The sequence below is a fragment of the Trichogramma pretiosum genome, unplaced genomic scaffold (assembly GCF_000599845.2).
Source record: "Trichogramma pretiosum strain Unisexual culture from Peru unplaced genomic scaffold, Tpre_2.0 scaffold64, whole genome shotgun sequence".
NCBI classification, from domain to species: domain Eukaryota; kingdom Metazoa; phylum Arthropoda; class Insecta; order Hymenoptera; family Trichogrammatidae; genus Trichogramma; species Trichogramma pretiosum.
Window position 1 is genome coordinate 1,051,176 of NW_019641692.1, and position 15,232 is coordinate 1,066,407.

The window sequence follows — 15,232 nt, forward strand, 5'->3', positions numbered from 1 at the left end:
ATTCCAAGTACTATGCAACGCATTAAAAGCTCTAAGACGCCATCGAGTGAAGGGTCCGCCCGAAACTGTTACCTCATTCAACTTGGAAATGAGATTTTATGTTATATTTTATTCATAAAATAATTGGAAAAAAATCGAAGTGAAAATAAAAATTAAAAAAAAATTCGTCGTAAACAGATCAATAGCTTATCCAGGGCTTTTTACTTTCTTTTAATGCATTTTCACGGAAGTTTACGACGACGGCTGAATTTGTGTTTTACAAGGGATATCTTATCGATCCTCGAAGGGCTTTTTACCTCTTTATTTTATCGTCGAATCAGAATAAAAATTCCAATTTACATCTTATTTCTTGCTTTTATGAATAAATGACGAAGATCGCTCTTTCGTGCGATGGTAACAAAATGTAATTCATTATACTGATTGGACTAATAATAATAAATACCTTTTCTTAATAATAACTGAGAATAAATGCTTCAATGAATTTAATTAGCGAGCGAGATTTTCTATCAATGATGTAAAAAAAATTTTTTTTTTTGATCATAAAAAATATACTTACTTACTATGAATATTAATAAGCAAACTCATTGCAAGAGTCCCTCCAAGCGTTCGTCCGTAATAAAATATTCAATTCAACGATATCGTAAACTCGCATCTTATGTATCTACAATGTATAAATTATATATGTACACGGGGAATCCAATACGTCTTCGTCGCGCGACGTTACAATTCGTCTCAGCTTCTTCCCGAATTTTCAATTCAAACGTAGCGCTCGCGCGTGTCCCTATTAAATCGATCTTACCGCGCGAGATTACTCTTGTAGGATTTATGGCTAATCGGCACCAGCGACTGCTGCTGCTGCTGCATCTGCAGTCGTGCGGCAACGGCGGCGGCCTCGACGTGAGGAATGGACGAGCAGCTGATCACGGTGGTGTTGGTGGTGCTGCTGCAGATGCCACCGGCACCACCGATCCTCGCTCCGACAGGGCACAATTGGCCGGACGAGACACTGGCCACGGTGCCGGCCTCGCTGCACCACGAGCTGCTGACGTGCGATCGGCGCTGCAGACGGCGTTGATCGTCGTCTTGGTCGTCGAGCATCGAGGACGATCCCCCGCAGCGCTGCTGATTGGCGCCGCTGACGCCGGTCGAGCGTCTCGAGGAGAGAAACCTGGAAAATCTTGGCACATGCGACGGGAGAGAGAGAGAGAGAGTGATTATTTCGGGCTGCGGATGATGGTCAGCTTCTTCTCGTCGACTCGCGACTTGACTCGACGCGCTCGACGTGACAAAGGATCAGGGCGTTGATGGAAATTTGGTCGCTTGCTGTAGCCGACGTTAGGTAGGGCCATACGCGCGCGAGAGCGACACAATACACCGACAATATCGCGTCACAGCTTGTGTTTTGATCAATGATTTCATTGTAAATTTTGATTTCAATAGCGAGAACACGCGCGCTATAATGCATATACGGTTATTGGAGAACAAAAGGTCGGGGGCACCAAGTGCAAACTAGTTTGCAAACTATACTGCTATATAACGTATTCTAAAACTATACACGAGTTTATGTAACAGACGCGCACGTGCATATACCTACAACACCCCCGCGCCCGCCCGTCCGTCCGCGTGTATGTGTGTGCAGCAAGAAAGGCAAACTTAAGAAATTTTGAACCGTAATTAATATGAAAGTTTTTTTCCTCCCCTCGAGGTAAATATATGAAAAATAACTTGTTTTTGACGGGTTACGAGGCTCGCGTAGTCCCGCAAAAAGGAAGTTTTCACATATTTCGGTGCGCGTAAAAATCGAAAGTTCACCACTTAGCGAGCTGTGGCGGGGCTTGCAAGCGCTGTAAAATTTTAAAAGACATAATACATCATAACGAGAGATGCTGCTGCCGTCGCCGTGCCTCTCCACAAGTCGAGCAATTAACTTTTTTTCTTTCAAGATGAGGATGAAAGATTTATGTACCACGAAAAAAATAATCGCGCGATATTCGCCCAAAACAAAAACAAAAGGGACTCAATTTACGTTAAACTTTTCAACGCCAGCGGATTAACGGCGTCAGTAAGCTCGAGCTTTTAACTTAAATATTTAAATTAAATGCAACTTAATTCGGTTCAAGATAAATCAGTTTCGGATACATATATAACGGAGGGGGCAGAAACACTTCAGGGCTCGGGTCGCAGTACCGACAGATCCAAAACTGTATAGCAGCAGCTAAATTTGTTATCCCGTTTTGCTGAATAATTAATCAGCATAAACAATCATTACGTTCATGAAGATAATGGAAAATTGCAAATGAAGATGGCAAACGAGCATAATTGTTATTTTAATCCGTGTAATCGTGACGTAAACTTGTTCAAAATTTTTAATGGTATAAGCATAAAACATAAAAATATAACTCGTGTTTTTCAGAAACTTTTTATTTTACACTCTTATTATTTTTTGTTGTTGTTGATATTTCGCAAAAATCTTTACGAACTTTGTTTACAAAAAATTTTTCACTGTTTTTTTCTCGAAACTTATAAAAAAGCTGCCGCATCGGGGATGGAAACAATATATTCGAGCTTGCCCTTTATTCTTTAAAAAAGAATGAAAAGAAAACAAAGGCTTAGAAAAAGGAAAATATTTTTCGTAAGACACACACGGGACACATTCAATTTTTCAGACTTACCTTTTCATTTGCCACTGCGCGTAAAAGCAGGGAGTCAATAACGACGGCAGAAACGCAATCCAAACGAGGGCAATATAAACTAATCCGACGTGGTGCGTGTTATAATAGGTTTCTTTTATTGCCGGTCTTATGAGTCTGCGGGCAAAATATTTTTTCAATTATTTTTAATTTCTCTCTCCGTCCGAGGTGAAAATAATCAGAAGATCAGTAAAAAGGAATTATATCGAATTAATGACGTTTTCAAGTACCTGAGAAGCATCAAGGGGCCCAGGCACGCGGCGAACGCAACGACCATGCATATGAGATATTTTTGCGTTCGCTTCTCTTTGCGCACGTCAACGTCGCACTCCTCGATTTCGAAAACGGCGGAAATAGTTCCGCCGCTCGTTTTTGGATATCCAACCTCGCGTTTCGTGTGAATAGCAACGCTGTAAAAAAAAATGTTGCACGAAAAAGAATTACTCGCAAATTGACCATTGATAAAGTCGATTTCGCGTAGATGGAAAATACAAAAAAATAAAAAAATCGTAACCCACTTACACATCGGAACTCGTGTTACTGTTTTGCCTCTCTGCGGGATTGCTCACTTTTTTTAGTCTCGTTTTGAAGGTAGCCAGAGCCGTTAAAGTTTCGTGTCTCTCCAGCTCTCGAGACGCTCTGACGTATAAATACATGATAAGTGCTAACGGGACCAAGTAACTAGAACAGAATAAAGATGTTCGCGGGGGTTGTGAATTTATATAATCGAGTTAAGAAATCATTTTATGCGACTTCCGAAGCCATCGCGACTCGTTATACGCAGAGGCAAATGAATTTTGCAGAATTTTGTTTGCCAAGACCGCATAATGTTTGAGCGCGCGCGCACACTTGCCACTCCGTATCTAGATTGGTAATTGAAATATTTGTATAATTTAGCGAAATTGCAATGCTCACGTTCCAATGAATAAACTTCTCATGTACTCCTTGATATCGTCCATTAAATTGGCGTAGCACAGCTGAAGCCCACGAAGAAGCGGCGATACCTAATGAGAGAAAGAAGTAAAAGTAAAGGTAAACAAATATTTTATACATCGCGACGGGGGAGGTCGATAATGGGAATATTATGATACACGCGAAAATGGCTGGGATTATTACGCGATACGCAGAGATCATTACCGCGGCGTCGAAGTAAGACGTGTAGACCGGGAACGGCAGCACCAAGCAGATGGCGAAGAACCAGGAGCCCATGGCGCAGACGAACGCCGGAATTCTGGCCTTGCGCGGGTCGATTAAGAATCGATACCTGTCGGCGGCGATGAGCACGTACGTCATCATGGTCACGTGTATCGGTGTGTCCTGTCGAAAAGAAAAACCGTTTACAAATATAATCAAACGTATAAATTGACGCACACGCGGCTTGACGAGAGAGATTGAAAAGGGAGGGGGGGGGATCGTTGACCGAATTCAGCGAATGTATCGCGTTTCAAAAAACCAATGAATCGCTGCGAGTGCGATTTGAGATTCGTTTACACACGGTCTTATTAATTATTATTACGAATGCCGAAGGCCACGTGTTACATCCCCGATATATATTATTTATATGTTACGCGAGCGGGGAAAAACGTCGTCGTCCTTGATGATTCCGAAGCAAATAAAAATGATGGAAAATACATAGACGAACGACGGATTTTTTTGCCCACTTGTCAGTGTGTGCGTGTGCTCTCGCGGTGAACGAGCGTACACATAAAGTTCGAAAGCTCTCATCCGTAGCTGCATTGATTCGGTCTTACGGTGATGTGGACTCTCGTCGCTTTGTTTTTATTTATTTGTGTATCAGGTTTTTTTTTCAACAATGCTCTCGGACTGCGTCTTTTATGATCATCGTATTTTATTCTTCGTTTATCTATCCTATTTTTTTTTTATTTTTCTTCGAACGATAACATCGTATACCGATGACTCGATACTAAAACATTAATTCAATCGGACAATATTAAACGAACATCGCCAACTCAATTCAACCCTTTGGAGCTGAAAAAATGATTATTTTACTCATAAAAATTCCTACTTCTCTCTGTAACGCGCGAAAGAAAGCCGGGCAAAGATCAATCTTCATGCCGTAACGCGACAATAATACCCTTCCATACAGCTGTACTGTATTATATATATTGTATTTTCGCCTACACAGCTCCGACGATAAATCTATTGAGACCGTACAACCTATCGCTTGCACATCCTGCTGCTGCTGCTGCTGCTGTAAGCGCGTCGATGCGTTTTTTCATATTTCTCCTCCGAGTCTCTGTATCCGACAAAACTTCTTTTCATTTCCTATTTTTTGTCATGGTCTGGCTCGTGTGAAATTGTTTTTTTTTTTACAAGTTGCCTTTGCGTGACTGGTATTATGAATAATTTTTATTTATAATCTGATTTTTATATTAGCTACATCGTAGTCACTTTATCTGCCTAGCTTAAAGTTCATATCCTTTGTTCATCTTTAGTGCACTACTGCAAATTAGTCGAGCAAATTTTTTTTCTCCAACGGTACCCAGCTAGATTCTTTTTAAGCCACCTCAAACGCGTTTACCTCGAGTATTTAACGTTGCGCGCTCATTGCTCACGGGGACGGTATTTGCTATATGTATAAATCGATATTATATTCTGTACATTAGACTGTACGTGCGTATCGCGCGCGCGAACTCGGTGTGTATCCACCGCACACTGACTCTTATCGCGCTGAATCGCCTCCAGCCCGACACACAAACACACATAACTATTTTTCAAAGGAGTCTTTTCCCCTTGAGAAGTTTTTCCCAGTCTATCTGTGTTGGTGCGGCGCGTGGCGGTGGCTTTAGCATGCAGATCGGGCGATAATTCCGAGGGTGAGCTTTTTTTCCCCCGTGCTTTTTTACGAGACCTAACCCGAGACTCTTTCTTGTTCTTTTTTTTCTTGTACCTCTAGGCGGACACCAGCTTAGTAAGAAATTTCTTGTAACGTTAATTAACAGTTTTTTCTTCGCAACTTTGAGCTCGCCCCCGAGTGGCTCGTAATCAGAATATTAAATTAAGGCAAAGAAAAAAAGGCGAAGATGATAGAAGAAATGTTCTGTGACCGCTATTGGTTTTTAAAACCCTTATCCTTTTATTTATCGATCAAGATTTATGGAACGTCACAGTGGCTTCGAACTATACATTTTCATTTATGACGTAGATTTTTCTTACTCGATATAAACCATTTAGATATCCATCAATAACTTAATTTAAAAGTGTATCTATCTGAAAAAATCGCTGCGGTGCAAAAATATCGTATTATCTAATACCGGAGTGAAACAGCTTTAGTAACAGTAAATAAATTTTTTCAATTTTTTTTTCTATTTACGAAATTTTCTGTCGTGCAGCTTTATGTGTATAAATGTGCAGGTGGCAATTCTTAAGTCGGCTCTGAATTTAAATTTGTATGAAAATTTTATGAGTCTACTTGCTGCAGCATGATGCAAACTAGAGTAATTTCCCCGTATTCCAGCGGTAATAGAAAAAAAGTAAAGTACGGATCTAGTTTTTTATGTTAAATCTTGCCGTAATTCGTTAAATTTTTTCCGTACCACGAAACAAAATTCGTGGATTATATAAATAATAAAAATTGTTAAAATTGTATTCGAGATTTTATTTGCTAATAAAAAAAGCTTCGAGCGAAATTTTTCCGCGTTAATTCTAAATTCTAACTGTCTATTATGAGATTTTCACCTATATTTATTTTTTGTGCTCGACGATCCCACTCCAAAATATATAGTGGCTCGCTACTTTTAGCAGTTTGGATCAGAACCAGCCCCGCATGAATAAATTCTCAAGAGGTATAAATGTCCCCGGTACACGTTGTGTAGATTTACACGAATTACTCGATCATGTCATTGATATCGTAAGCAAATCCTACCGAAGGTTGCCCAGATAAACCCTGAAATAGTACCGAAACTCGGAGAAAATTGGGAAACTCTCCCTTTCTAATCTTAAATGTTTATATTTATTTTTTAAGACTGCCTATCGGATACATAAACCGAGCCAAATGAGCTATATATACAACTGAAAGGCTCTAAAGCTTTACGAAAAGCTCGTGGCGATTTGTGTACAAGAGCTTGGCATTAACATAGAAGCGCGTCTTAAAAACTTAAAAAATTGTTTAATATAATCAATGAAACTCACCTGTAACATAGGCAGGCAGTAACACATAAACTGTCCGAATATAAAATTCTTCGTCAATATGACTTCCAGCGTGAGCGGCAAAACGAACATGACGTGTAACAAGTTGGCCAGCGAGATGTTCACCAGAAAGGCGCAGGTCGCCTCCTTGTGAAGCTTGTGGTAAAAGATGTGCCTGATCATGGCGAAGTTCGCCAGGCTGCTGGCCAAAATCAAGACCCCGTAAATGGCCACGAAGACGGGATACGTATTGGCGAAGTGCGGATCCAGCAGAGGCTTGGAAAAGTCGCGCGTCTCGTTCCCATAGCCGATGAGAATTTCCGTTATCTGCGGTATATACTGATCCGGTATTTCGCTCGCGTCTCGCAACATCAGCTGCATATTTTTTTCTTTCCAATTACGATCCTTATAATTTGTCTCGGGGTACGAGACGAAAGGCAAAAGTTCGGAGATATTCGAGATTCTGCCGATGGTGTTGGATGGGGTATGGATTATATTAACTACCGCAGCACTTGTTATTGGTACTGACTTACACACTCGAGCGAAAATGTAGAGCACTGCAAATAATCATTATACGGCTGACAACTGAAGGTGTAGATTTATAATGGATTTTTTTTATATGTATACGCGCGTACACGAGATGATGGGAAAAATAATCGAGCTATCGATTGCAGAAATACATCGCGCACGGCTCGAGCAAATATTTCAGCTCTCCGAGTCTTGACCGAATTCTGAGATTACTCGTATACGTATGAACGCGTACGAGGCGGCGCGTAGACGTCATAGATCCCCAGTACAAAAGGCGATCAATCACTCGACTATTTGTGTAATTTAATAGTATCAAATAGATATTATTCTATCCGGATGCGCATAAAGACGTGACAAAGTCAACAGTAGTATAAAGGCGCCCGCGCGCGATACGTTACATACCTTCCGGCTTGAATACAAATGCGTCAAACAAAGTTTGATAATTATGCCGCAATTCGAAATTTGATGGGAACTTTTCAGGATGATTATTTCGCTCTTACGGCATCGGCCATAAAGCATAACTATACTTTCCTCGAACTTTTCGAAAAAACATTATAATGAACAACAGCTTGTTTAACATATCTTTATCTCGGTTCGCAATTGACTTGCTAATGTCTAGTTGAACGCAAAAAAATCTCTCCGACGACTTTTCAAGATACAGCGGGAGAAGAGAGAGAGAGAGAAAGAGAGCGAGGCTCTATTCATGCTATACACGCCAACGGAAAGAGCAGCTAATGCTTTTTTATCGGGCAAACTTTAGATTCGCTTCCTTTTACCATTCTTATACTACTTTTTTTTTTGCGTGTGCGTGTGCAAAGCTGCGTGTACTCTCAAAGTGCGATTATACGCTGGGACCTGGTCCAATTCATACTTCACTTCGCGCGGCCCCAGTTTTTATGCCATTATTTCATTTTCACTTCCTCAAGACGTGACTGGAAGAATGTATATGTGCGCCCTCATGGTCACCGAAAATTTTTTTTTTTTTGTGTTGTAAAATTTGTCCCGACCGGAGAACAGGCCGCGCGTGCATATATAGCGATCTCTTTTGACATTATAATAAACCGCGCCGTGAAAAGGTACCATGAAAGGGGTGTTTGTACGTGAAGATCCTTGAAGAATCCACTTCCTTTGAGCGTGTTTTGAAAAGTGGCTTAGCTAAGTATTTTGAGAGATATCACGTGGGAAAAATTGAAAAAAAATGTCATGCTTGGAGATCATTATAAATATTCACAAAGAATTTTCGTTCGATATCATTCCTAATAGTATCTCGAGTATTTTTGCATTAAAATATCCAAATATTAAAATATAAAATTACATTGAATTACGAAATGAAAACTTACGTAAAAACGATTTCTTTTCTGAAAAAATGTAACACTCTTTACTATGTATTAATCATAATTCACTAAGCATCTTGAATCCTCACCGCCCAATAGCTACATATCACTTGAATTTTTCACCACAGAGATAAAATATCAACAGAGAAGCGTAACGCACTACATGTGACAAAAAAGCACAGACACACTCGCGCACCGATCGCCGCGAGGTATATATAACACGCACAGCAGAAACAGAGAGCGAGAGAGAGCTTCGAATCACGTCACGCAGACACCGGGCAACTGACTGATCTCTCTCGTGCAACGTTCGCCGTTGTAACACTCGTACCGGAGCGGTTGCGTTACTACAGGGCGCCTCTCTGTGCGCAAGTCTCTATGTGCGAGGCAGCAGCGGCGTCAGCAGCAGCAGCAGTAGTTGTATAGTCCTCGCGGAGGCACGTGTTGTGGGCTAGGAATATCATGTCCGCGCTACTTACACCCCGTCTCCGATCGCCCGTATCCTTTTCACGCTCTCGTGCTTTTTCCCCTCTCTCTCTCTCTCCCCCGAAATTCAGCCCGTCCGTCGACCGGCCTCGAGCTGTTATAGTTATTTCGATTACAATAAATTACGAGGGGCGTGAGCTGACTATCGATGTGATATCGATAGCGAGAAATCATTGGCACTAATGAACGATTTTCTCGACTAAGAGTACTGCTCGTTGATTGGTCTGATGGATAAGAAAAATGAATGAAATTCTACTTTGCGGAGACGATTACAATTAATTTATAAATCGTCTCCCGCGCAAAATATTTTTCCGATAACTCCAAGTAAGCTAAAGGGATTATTTACTTACAGGCGAAACTTTTCACTCAAAAGTAAAAGTATTCGCTCATAAAATGTGAAAATATCTAAACCTTTGTAGAAAAAAATTTAAAGAACCACGTACAAATATGTTACATGCAAAGTGAAAAATCGAATCGCAACATTTGACGAAGCAAAAAATGTAATAAAGTCGCAAGGGGCTATACACGCGCGCTAAAAATTCTTTTTTTGTTTGCTTTCACCAGGAATCTGTTTTTCTTTTTTTTCATTCAGTGACAAAGTTAAAATACGCGCCCTGTATGAACAACACCAAGAATCGCCGATACGATGGAATGTCGCTCAAAGTTGAAGTTCTGAAATGCGCGAGGCGAGAGTTTCATTCAAAATGTAAATAACTCCGATATTAAAGTACGTTATCTGCATAAATCGAAAGATAGCGAAGCGTAGTTTTGTGAGATTGAAAATGAAAAATTATTATTCGTAGCTATTGAAGATTTCGTGGCGTGTGGCTTTTAGATGTTTTTTGATATTTTTCCGATATTTTCGTTTGATGTTTGACGGCTCTGTGAAATTTATCAAGGGCTCTCAAGTGACAAAGTCTTTATGAATTTCAGGTATACCTTAGCAGCAGTCTCGCTCTTGATCGCATCCCATTAATGTAAGCCGCGTTTGCTCGGCAAGACCTCTAAGTCGCGCGATTACCTACTAGTAAAGGCCGCTAAAGTAATGTAAGGGAGCTTTCTCGTCATTAGGGCTCGAGCTAATGCTCGTCCCTTGCAGACATCGCAGATGATCAATGGAAGATTCCGATGAATGAAACATTTTGGGCAATTAGCTGCGCAGCCTCTTAGATGAAAGCTCGAGAGCAGCAGCAGCATCAGTGCGCAGAAATAAGTTTAGATAATGCGAGCGTTGCTTTTTACAAGTTGCCTTTTTTTGATACGCTGGACGTGGAAGTTTAGATTGAGGCGTTATTTTTTTACGATTGTTTTGAAAAATACATATTTCTTCTTTTTACAGACCCGAGTAACAGCGAAGAAATTGCATTCGAAGCAACAGCAGCTTTGTACTGTTTATTCCCTTCAATTATCATTACTGAAGCTAGTGCAGTAAAAGCTAATTAATCAAATTGGCGAAGCAAAAAAACTAATCATGGTGACGATAAAAATATTCACCCGTAAAAGGAAAAGACGAGCTCAAAGTTTATAATTAGTCGACGTCTTATTTGTACTAAATATTTTCTTTTTGGTCCACAGATCTCACGATGTTAACTCGATTATATGAAGTTTCTGAAAGTCAATTTACGATACGTGGAGATGGTTATATCGTGTAACACTAAATCACGCTTTGCTCTAGAGAGTTATAAAACTATTGAACCGTAAGATAGGTCATTCATGCAATTAATACTTCCAACTTTTTTAATAAATCTATTCGCATCATATAAGACAATCAATTATCTACTAATTTTTTCTATAATGTAATTTATACAGTATAAGAGTGAACAATTTATGTGCCATTGCTTTTTGATTAAGCTATATTCAAGACTCGTAATTTGTCGGGAAATTTTTTTTTCCACATTGGAATTACTGTTCCTGATGATAGTGCTAAGAAAATATTTTTAAGAGGATAAAAAATATTTGCTTTACTTGCCTCAATGACCTGTATGGTTCCGCCTTTCTTTAAAAAAATTTTATTAAAATGGATGTCCGCATGAATGCTTTTCAAGCCTCTCTTTGTTCTTTATACCATTAATTACAAAATCTTTCTCAGGTTAAGAATAAGATAAAGCTAAATGATAAGTAAAATTATATAAAGATGAAGGTAATTAACTCTATTATATTTCTGCTATTAGCAATACATATTAATACTTGAATCTTTAATTCACATAGATTTAATTAGTTAATAACACGTTCAATAGAGTTTAGTTTATATTCTCTAGTACAAATGAAGAAAAGAAAAAATTAATGCTTTAAAAATTCAAAATAAAAAGATGACATAAACTTAAATTTATAGATTCATCTGCACGGAGAGAAATACTATATTGAATATTCGCAAGCAAAAATTACTATATTCGCTAGTACAAGTGTCTCAGAGTCGGATTATGGGCATTTTCTACTATGTGCATGCTAAATATTACTATAATCTTACCAATCTAAAAAATACCACATACCGCACTAAAAACTACTATTTTACATAACAAAAATTAATATTGATGTGTGTATTGTAGTGAGCTGTGTCGCCGCTAGATGGCACAGAGCGAAAGTGTGGTTCACGCGAATGAGTTGATCAATGTGTGAGTTAAATAGCGTCCTGCATCGCCATGTCGAGTCACATTGCCCAATACTTCTCTTGTTGCGCGGTGACGTGCAGAGCGGCGATTACAGCTCGCTCGTGACGCTATTGCTCCAGGCGTTCGTCCCGGTAAGCCTCCTCGGAGGCCTTGAGCACGATCTTGAAGTTCATGCCGACGACGCTCTTCTTATTGACGTTCGCGTTGGTGCGCTTCGTTGGCATTGGTTGGTGCTTGAGTGGCGGGAACATCGACCGATGCTGAAGCTTAGGTCGACGCCTGGGCCTTGGCTTGGGGAGCAGCGTGTTTTGCGCGAACGATGTCGGCTCGATCCTTTGCCACCAGGAGCCGCTGGAGTTGATTAATTGATTGATTGATGAGTTATTTATTACGCCCAGACGCGAAGTGACGTAGGGCTCATTAGCTTGTATAAATTATTATAGTGACAACAGTTATACATTTTTCAACAGTAGTAAATATAAAAATATTGGAGCATAAACATAAAGCATGAATTAATATTATAGTAAGTGCATAAAGGCAAGAAAGAGCAATAAATTATGTTTATTAACATCAAATTAATAGATTGACAACAGGAGAAATTTAAAAATATACACAAATATACAGTTTCGGTCGTTTTGATACCATTTCTGGATTACTCCAAATGCGGCAGGTTTAAAATTATCATCAATCAACAGTCCTTCTTGCTTCATACGTATCACCGTCTGCTTGCAACTTTTCTGGGGGTCATCTTTTTTATCCCACATCCACTGACAATCCCTGGCGATATGGGCGAGAATGGGCGTTGGTCTGCATAACCCAAAGCTGAGACTGCAGCTCCCCAACCCTCGAGCGCAAACGCCCCGATTGTCATGCGAGAAGATCCAGGTCGGCCTCCATGACCAGCTTGATGAGCTTAGAGCCGGTCGATTTGCGTGCGTAAATACGACATTCGTCGCACCATACAGCCACGTAGCCACGCTGCCTGCCATGAGCCTTGGCGGCATGGAAAAATCGATAGATCGGCCCCGGTAACAGCTCGTAAAAACAAACCTTGGCGGCGGGACTACCAGGGACAAGGTAAGAAGACAAGACCTTGCCATGACGATGCTTTTGCCTCATGGCAAAAGCACGCGACGCCGGCTGCTTGAAGACGGCTACAATCGAGAACGAGGGCGCGGGCAAGTCGCCCGAGGCCACGCACGGCGGTGGATCCTCGCCGAACAGTCTGAACTCGAGGACATCCTCGAGGATCCTCGAGGGGCCCCAATAACACCCAGGGCTGACATGAAGATACCACGAAGTGCCTCCGATGTGTAATGCGGAACAGAGCGAGGTATGCCCTGGATACGCAGATCAGCACTGGCCGCCTGGCTGTAATGAAGTTCCGTTTCGAATTCAAAAACAAAAATGGATTCGATGACAAGTGATTCTAGTAGCGATAAAGAAAATGAAGTGCCAGAATTTATACGACAAGCAGCCAAGGATGTAACTCTGAACTCATTGCCAGAAAAGTCAAAAAGATTGTATACGCAAGCGTATAATAAATTTAAACAATGGCGAAAAGAAATTAAAACAAATTCTTTTGAAGAAGATGTGCTACTTGTGTACTTTTCTTCTTTGTCAAATAAGTATAAACCTATAAGCCTTTGGTCAACATATTCCATGCTTAAATCAACTATCAATAGCTATGATAATATTAACATTGGTGATTATAAAAGATTGACAGAATTTTTAAGGAAATACAGTAAAGGTTATATACGTAAAACGTCAAAAGAATTCACAAAAGAACAAATATCAAAATTTTTAAATGAGGCTCCAGATCAGAAAGATTTATGTTTAAAAGTTATATTAATTTTTGGGATCTCTGGTGCGTTAAGAAGAAGCGAATTTGTCAATCTGAAGACAAAGGATGTTCAAGATTATGATGATGTCATGATCGCGGATATTTGAAAACCAAAATCTGTAGTCCCCAGAAAATTTACCATTAGTGGCCCTATGTATGATGTATGCAAGAAATACATTAAGTTACGTCCACCAAATTGTACTCTGGATAGATTTTTTATCAGATACTGTGATGGAGAATGCATCAATCAGCCTATTGGAGTCAATACGTTTGGTGGTGCACCAAAAGCTATTGCCAAATCACTAAAATTGCCAGATCCACACTTGTACACTGGGCACAGCTTTAGAAAGTCATCTGCAACTATGCTTGCAGATGCAGGTGCAGATAATATAACTATGAGACGCCATGAAGGATGGAAGTCAGATGCTGTCGTATATGAATACATAGCTGAATCAATATCTAATCAAAAAAATATTTATAATAAAATCAGCAGTGGAATCACATTACATCCAGAATCTCTTCCTACTTCATCTAAACAGATTCAAGATAGTGTACTCATTCAAGTTTAACAATAGATAATACTTACCTAAATTTTCCATCTACTTCCAAGAAAGCTCAACATTTAAAAAATAGTCAAGCGACTGCAATTTCTCATAATGTTCAGTCTACCACAATATCTCAAATATCTGAACATAATGAGAATATATCTATTAGACCGGGTCGTTTTTGCAAAAATTTTTTGTATCGCCTGGGCTCATGGCTGAGCTAAAAGTTCAAGGTTTCAGATGAAAGAAGCCGGGCTGCAGAAGTCAAAAAAGTGACCGGAACCGATGTCGATAGGCTTTTGAAGTTTAAAAACGTGCTTCGGAAATTTAGCAAAATCGCTCTGAAAATGGCAGTCATATATTAGATTGCTAACATTGTTCAGAAGGTAAAATTTATTTCGACAAGACGTTTTCTTACGTATTTTTGTGTGTAGAATCGAATTCCCTAATCAGTTTTGACCTAGGAGGACGATTTCATTGAAAAAATGCACTTTTTCGATATCTTTATTCTGCGTAAAAAACAAAAAATCGTCTTGTAAACGTTTAAAAATGAACAGAAAAAATTTAGAAAATTTTTTCACACTGCTAAAATTTAGGATTTTTTATGACAAATCCAATGGTATAAATTAGTATACACTTTGAACTTATTTTAATGCAGAAAAATACATCTTTATCCCAAAAAACGATATTACGAAAAATTGAAAAATCGAAAAGTGTATTAGTTTCTTCCAGGAAATGGCTAAGTAGAATCAACTATGAAAAAAATTGCATAAAACTATCTGATAGATTTTTTTCTCGCCTTTCCAACGCCGGTTTCAGAAATTGAAAATTCGCAAGATTCGCTGAGATACAGCGATTTTTGTACGATACGTTTTTTTAGCTTAAGATTCAACAATCGGAAAAGCTTGTTTTTCGATGAATGTAGTTAGCTCAGAATTATTGAGTTTTAAGCTAAAAAAACGTATCGTACAAAAATCGCTGTATCTCAGCGAATCTTGCGAATTTTTAATTTCTGAAAACGGCGTTAGAAAGGCGAGAAAAAAATCTATCA

The 15,232-nt window shown here is 39.5% G+C and overlaps 1 protein-coding gene across 3 annotated transcripts; it reads right to left on the reverse strand.

The window, feature by feature from the left end:
* Positions 1–676: 676 nt before the first annotated feature.
* On the reverse strand, positions 677–8,939 carry LOC106656159 (orexin receptor type 1). 3 transcript variants are annotated; one of them, XM_023461896.1, is made up of 8 exons: positions 8,708–8,939; positions 6,843–7,396; positions 3,828–4,007; positions 3,606–3,694; positions 3,213–3,371; positions 2,921–3,100; positions 2,673–2,807; positions 677–1,177 (listed from the first exon to the last, which is right to left on the reverse strand). In XM_023461896.1, the coding sequence occupies exons 2-8, from the start codon at positions 7,218–7,220 to the stop codon at positions 796–798; spliced, it is 1,503 nt and encodes a 500-aa protein (XP_023317664.1). In that variant the 5' UTR covers positions 7,221–7,396; positions 8,708–8,939; the 3' UTR covers positions 677–795. The 3 variants fall into 3 exon arrangements, with proteins under 3 accessions (XP_023317664.1, XP_014232340.1, XP_023317665.1); XM_014376854.2 differs by lacking the exon at positions 677–1,177 and adding an exon at positions 2,504–2,578; XM_023461897.1 differs by lacking the exon at positions 677–1,177 and having other exon boundaries at positions 2,669–2,807.
* Positions 8,940–15,232: the final 6,293 nt, after the last annotated feature.

What these genes read in the sequence shown, in the direction of transcription:
- LOC106656159 (XM_023461896.1), bottom strand. Translation starts at nt 7,220, where the DNA reads ATGCAGCTGATGTTGCGAGACGCGAGCGAAATACCGGATCAGTATATA. An exon ending in AGAAGTTTATTCATTGGAAC is followed by an intron (nt 3,372 to 3,605) that starts GTGAGCATTGCA and finishes ATTCTGTTCTAG; the next exon opens with TTACTTGGTCCCGTTAGCAC. An exon ending in AGTAACACGAGTTCCGATGT is followed by an intron (nt 3,101 to 3,212) that starts GTAAGTGGGTTA and finishes TTTTTTTTACAG; the next exon opens with CGTTGCTATTCACACGAAAC.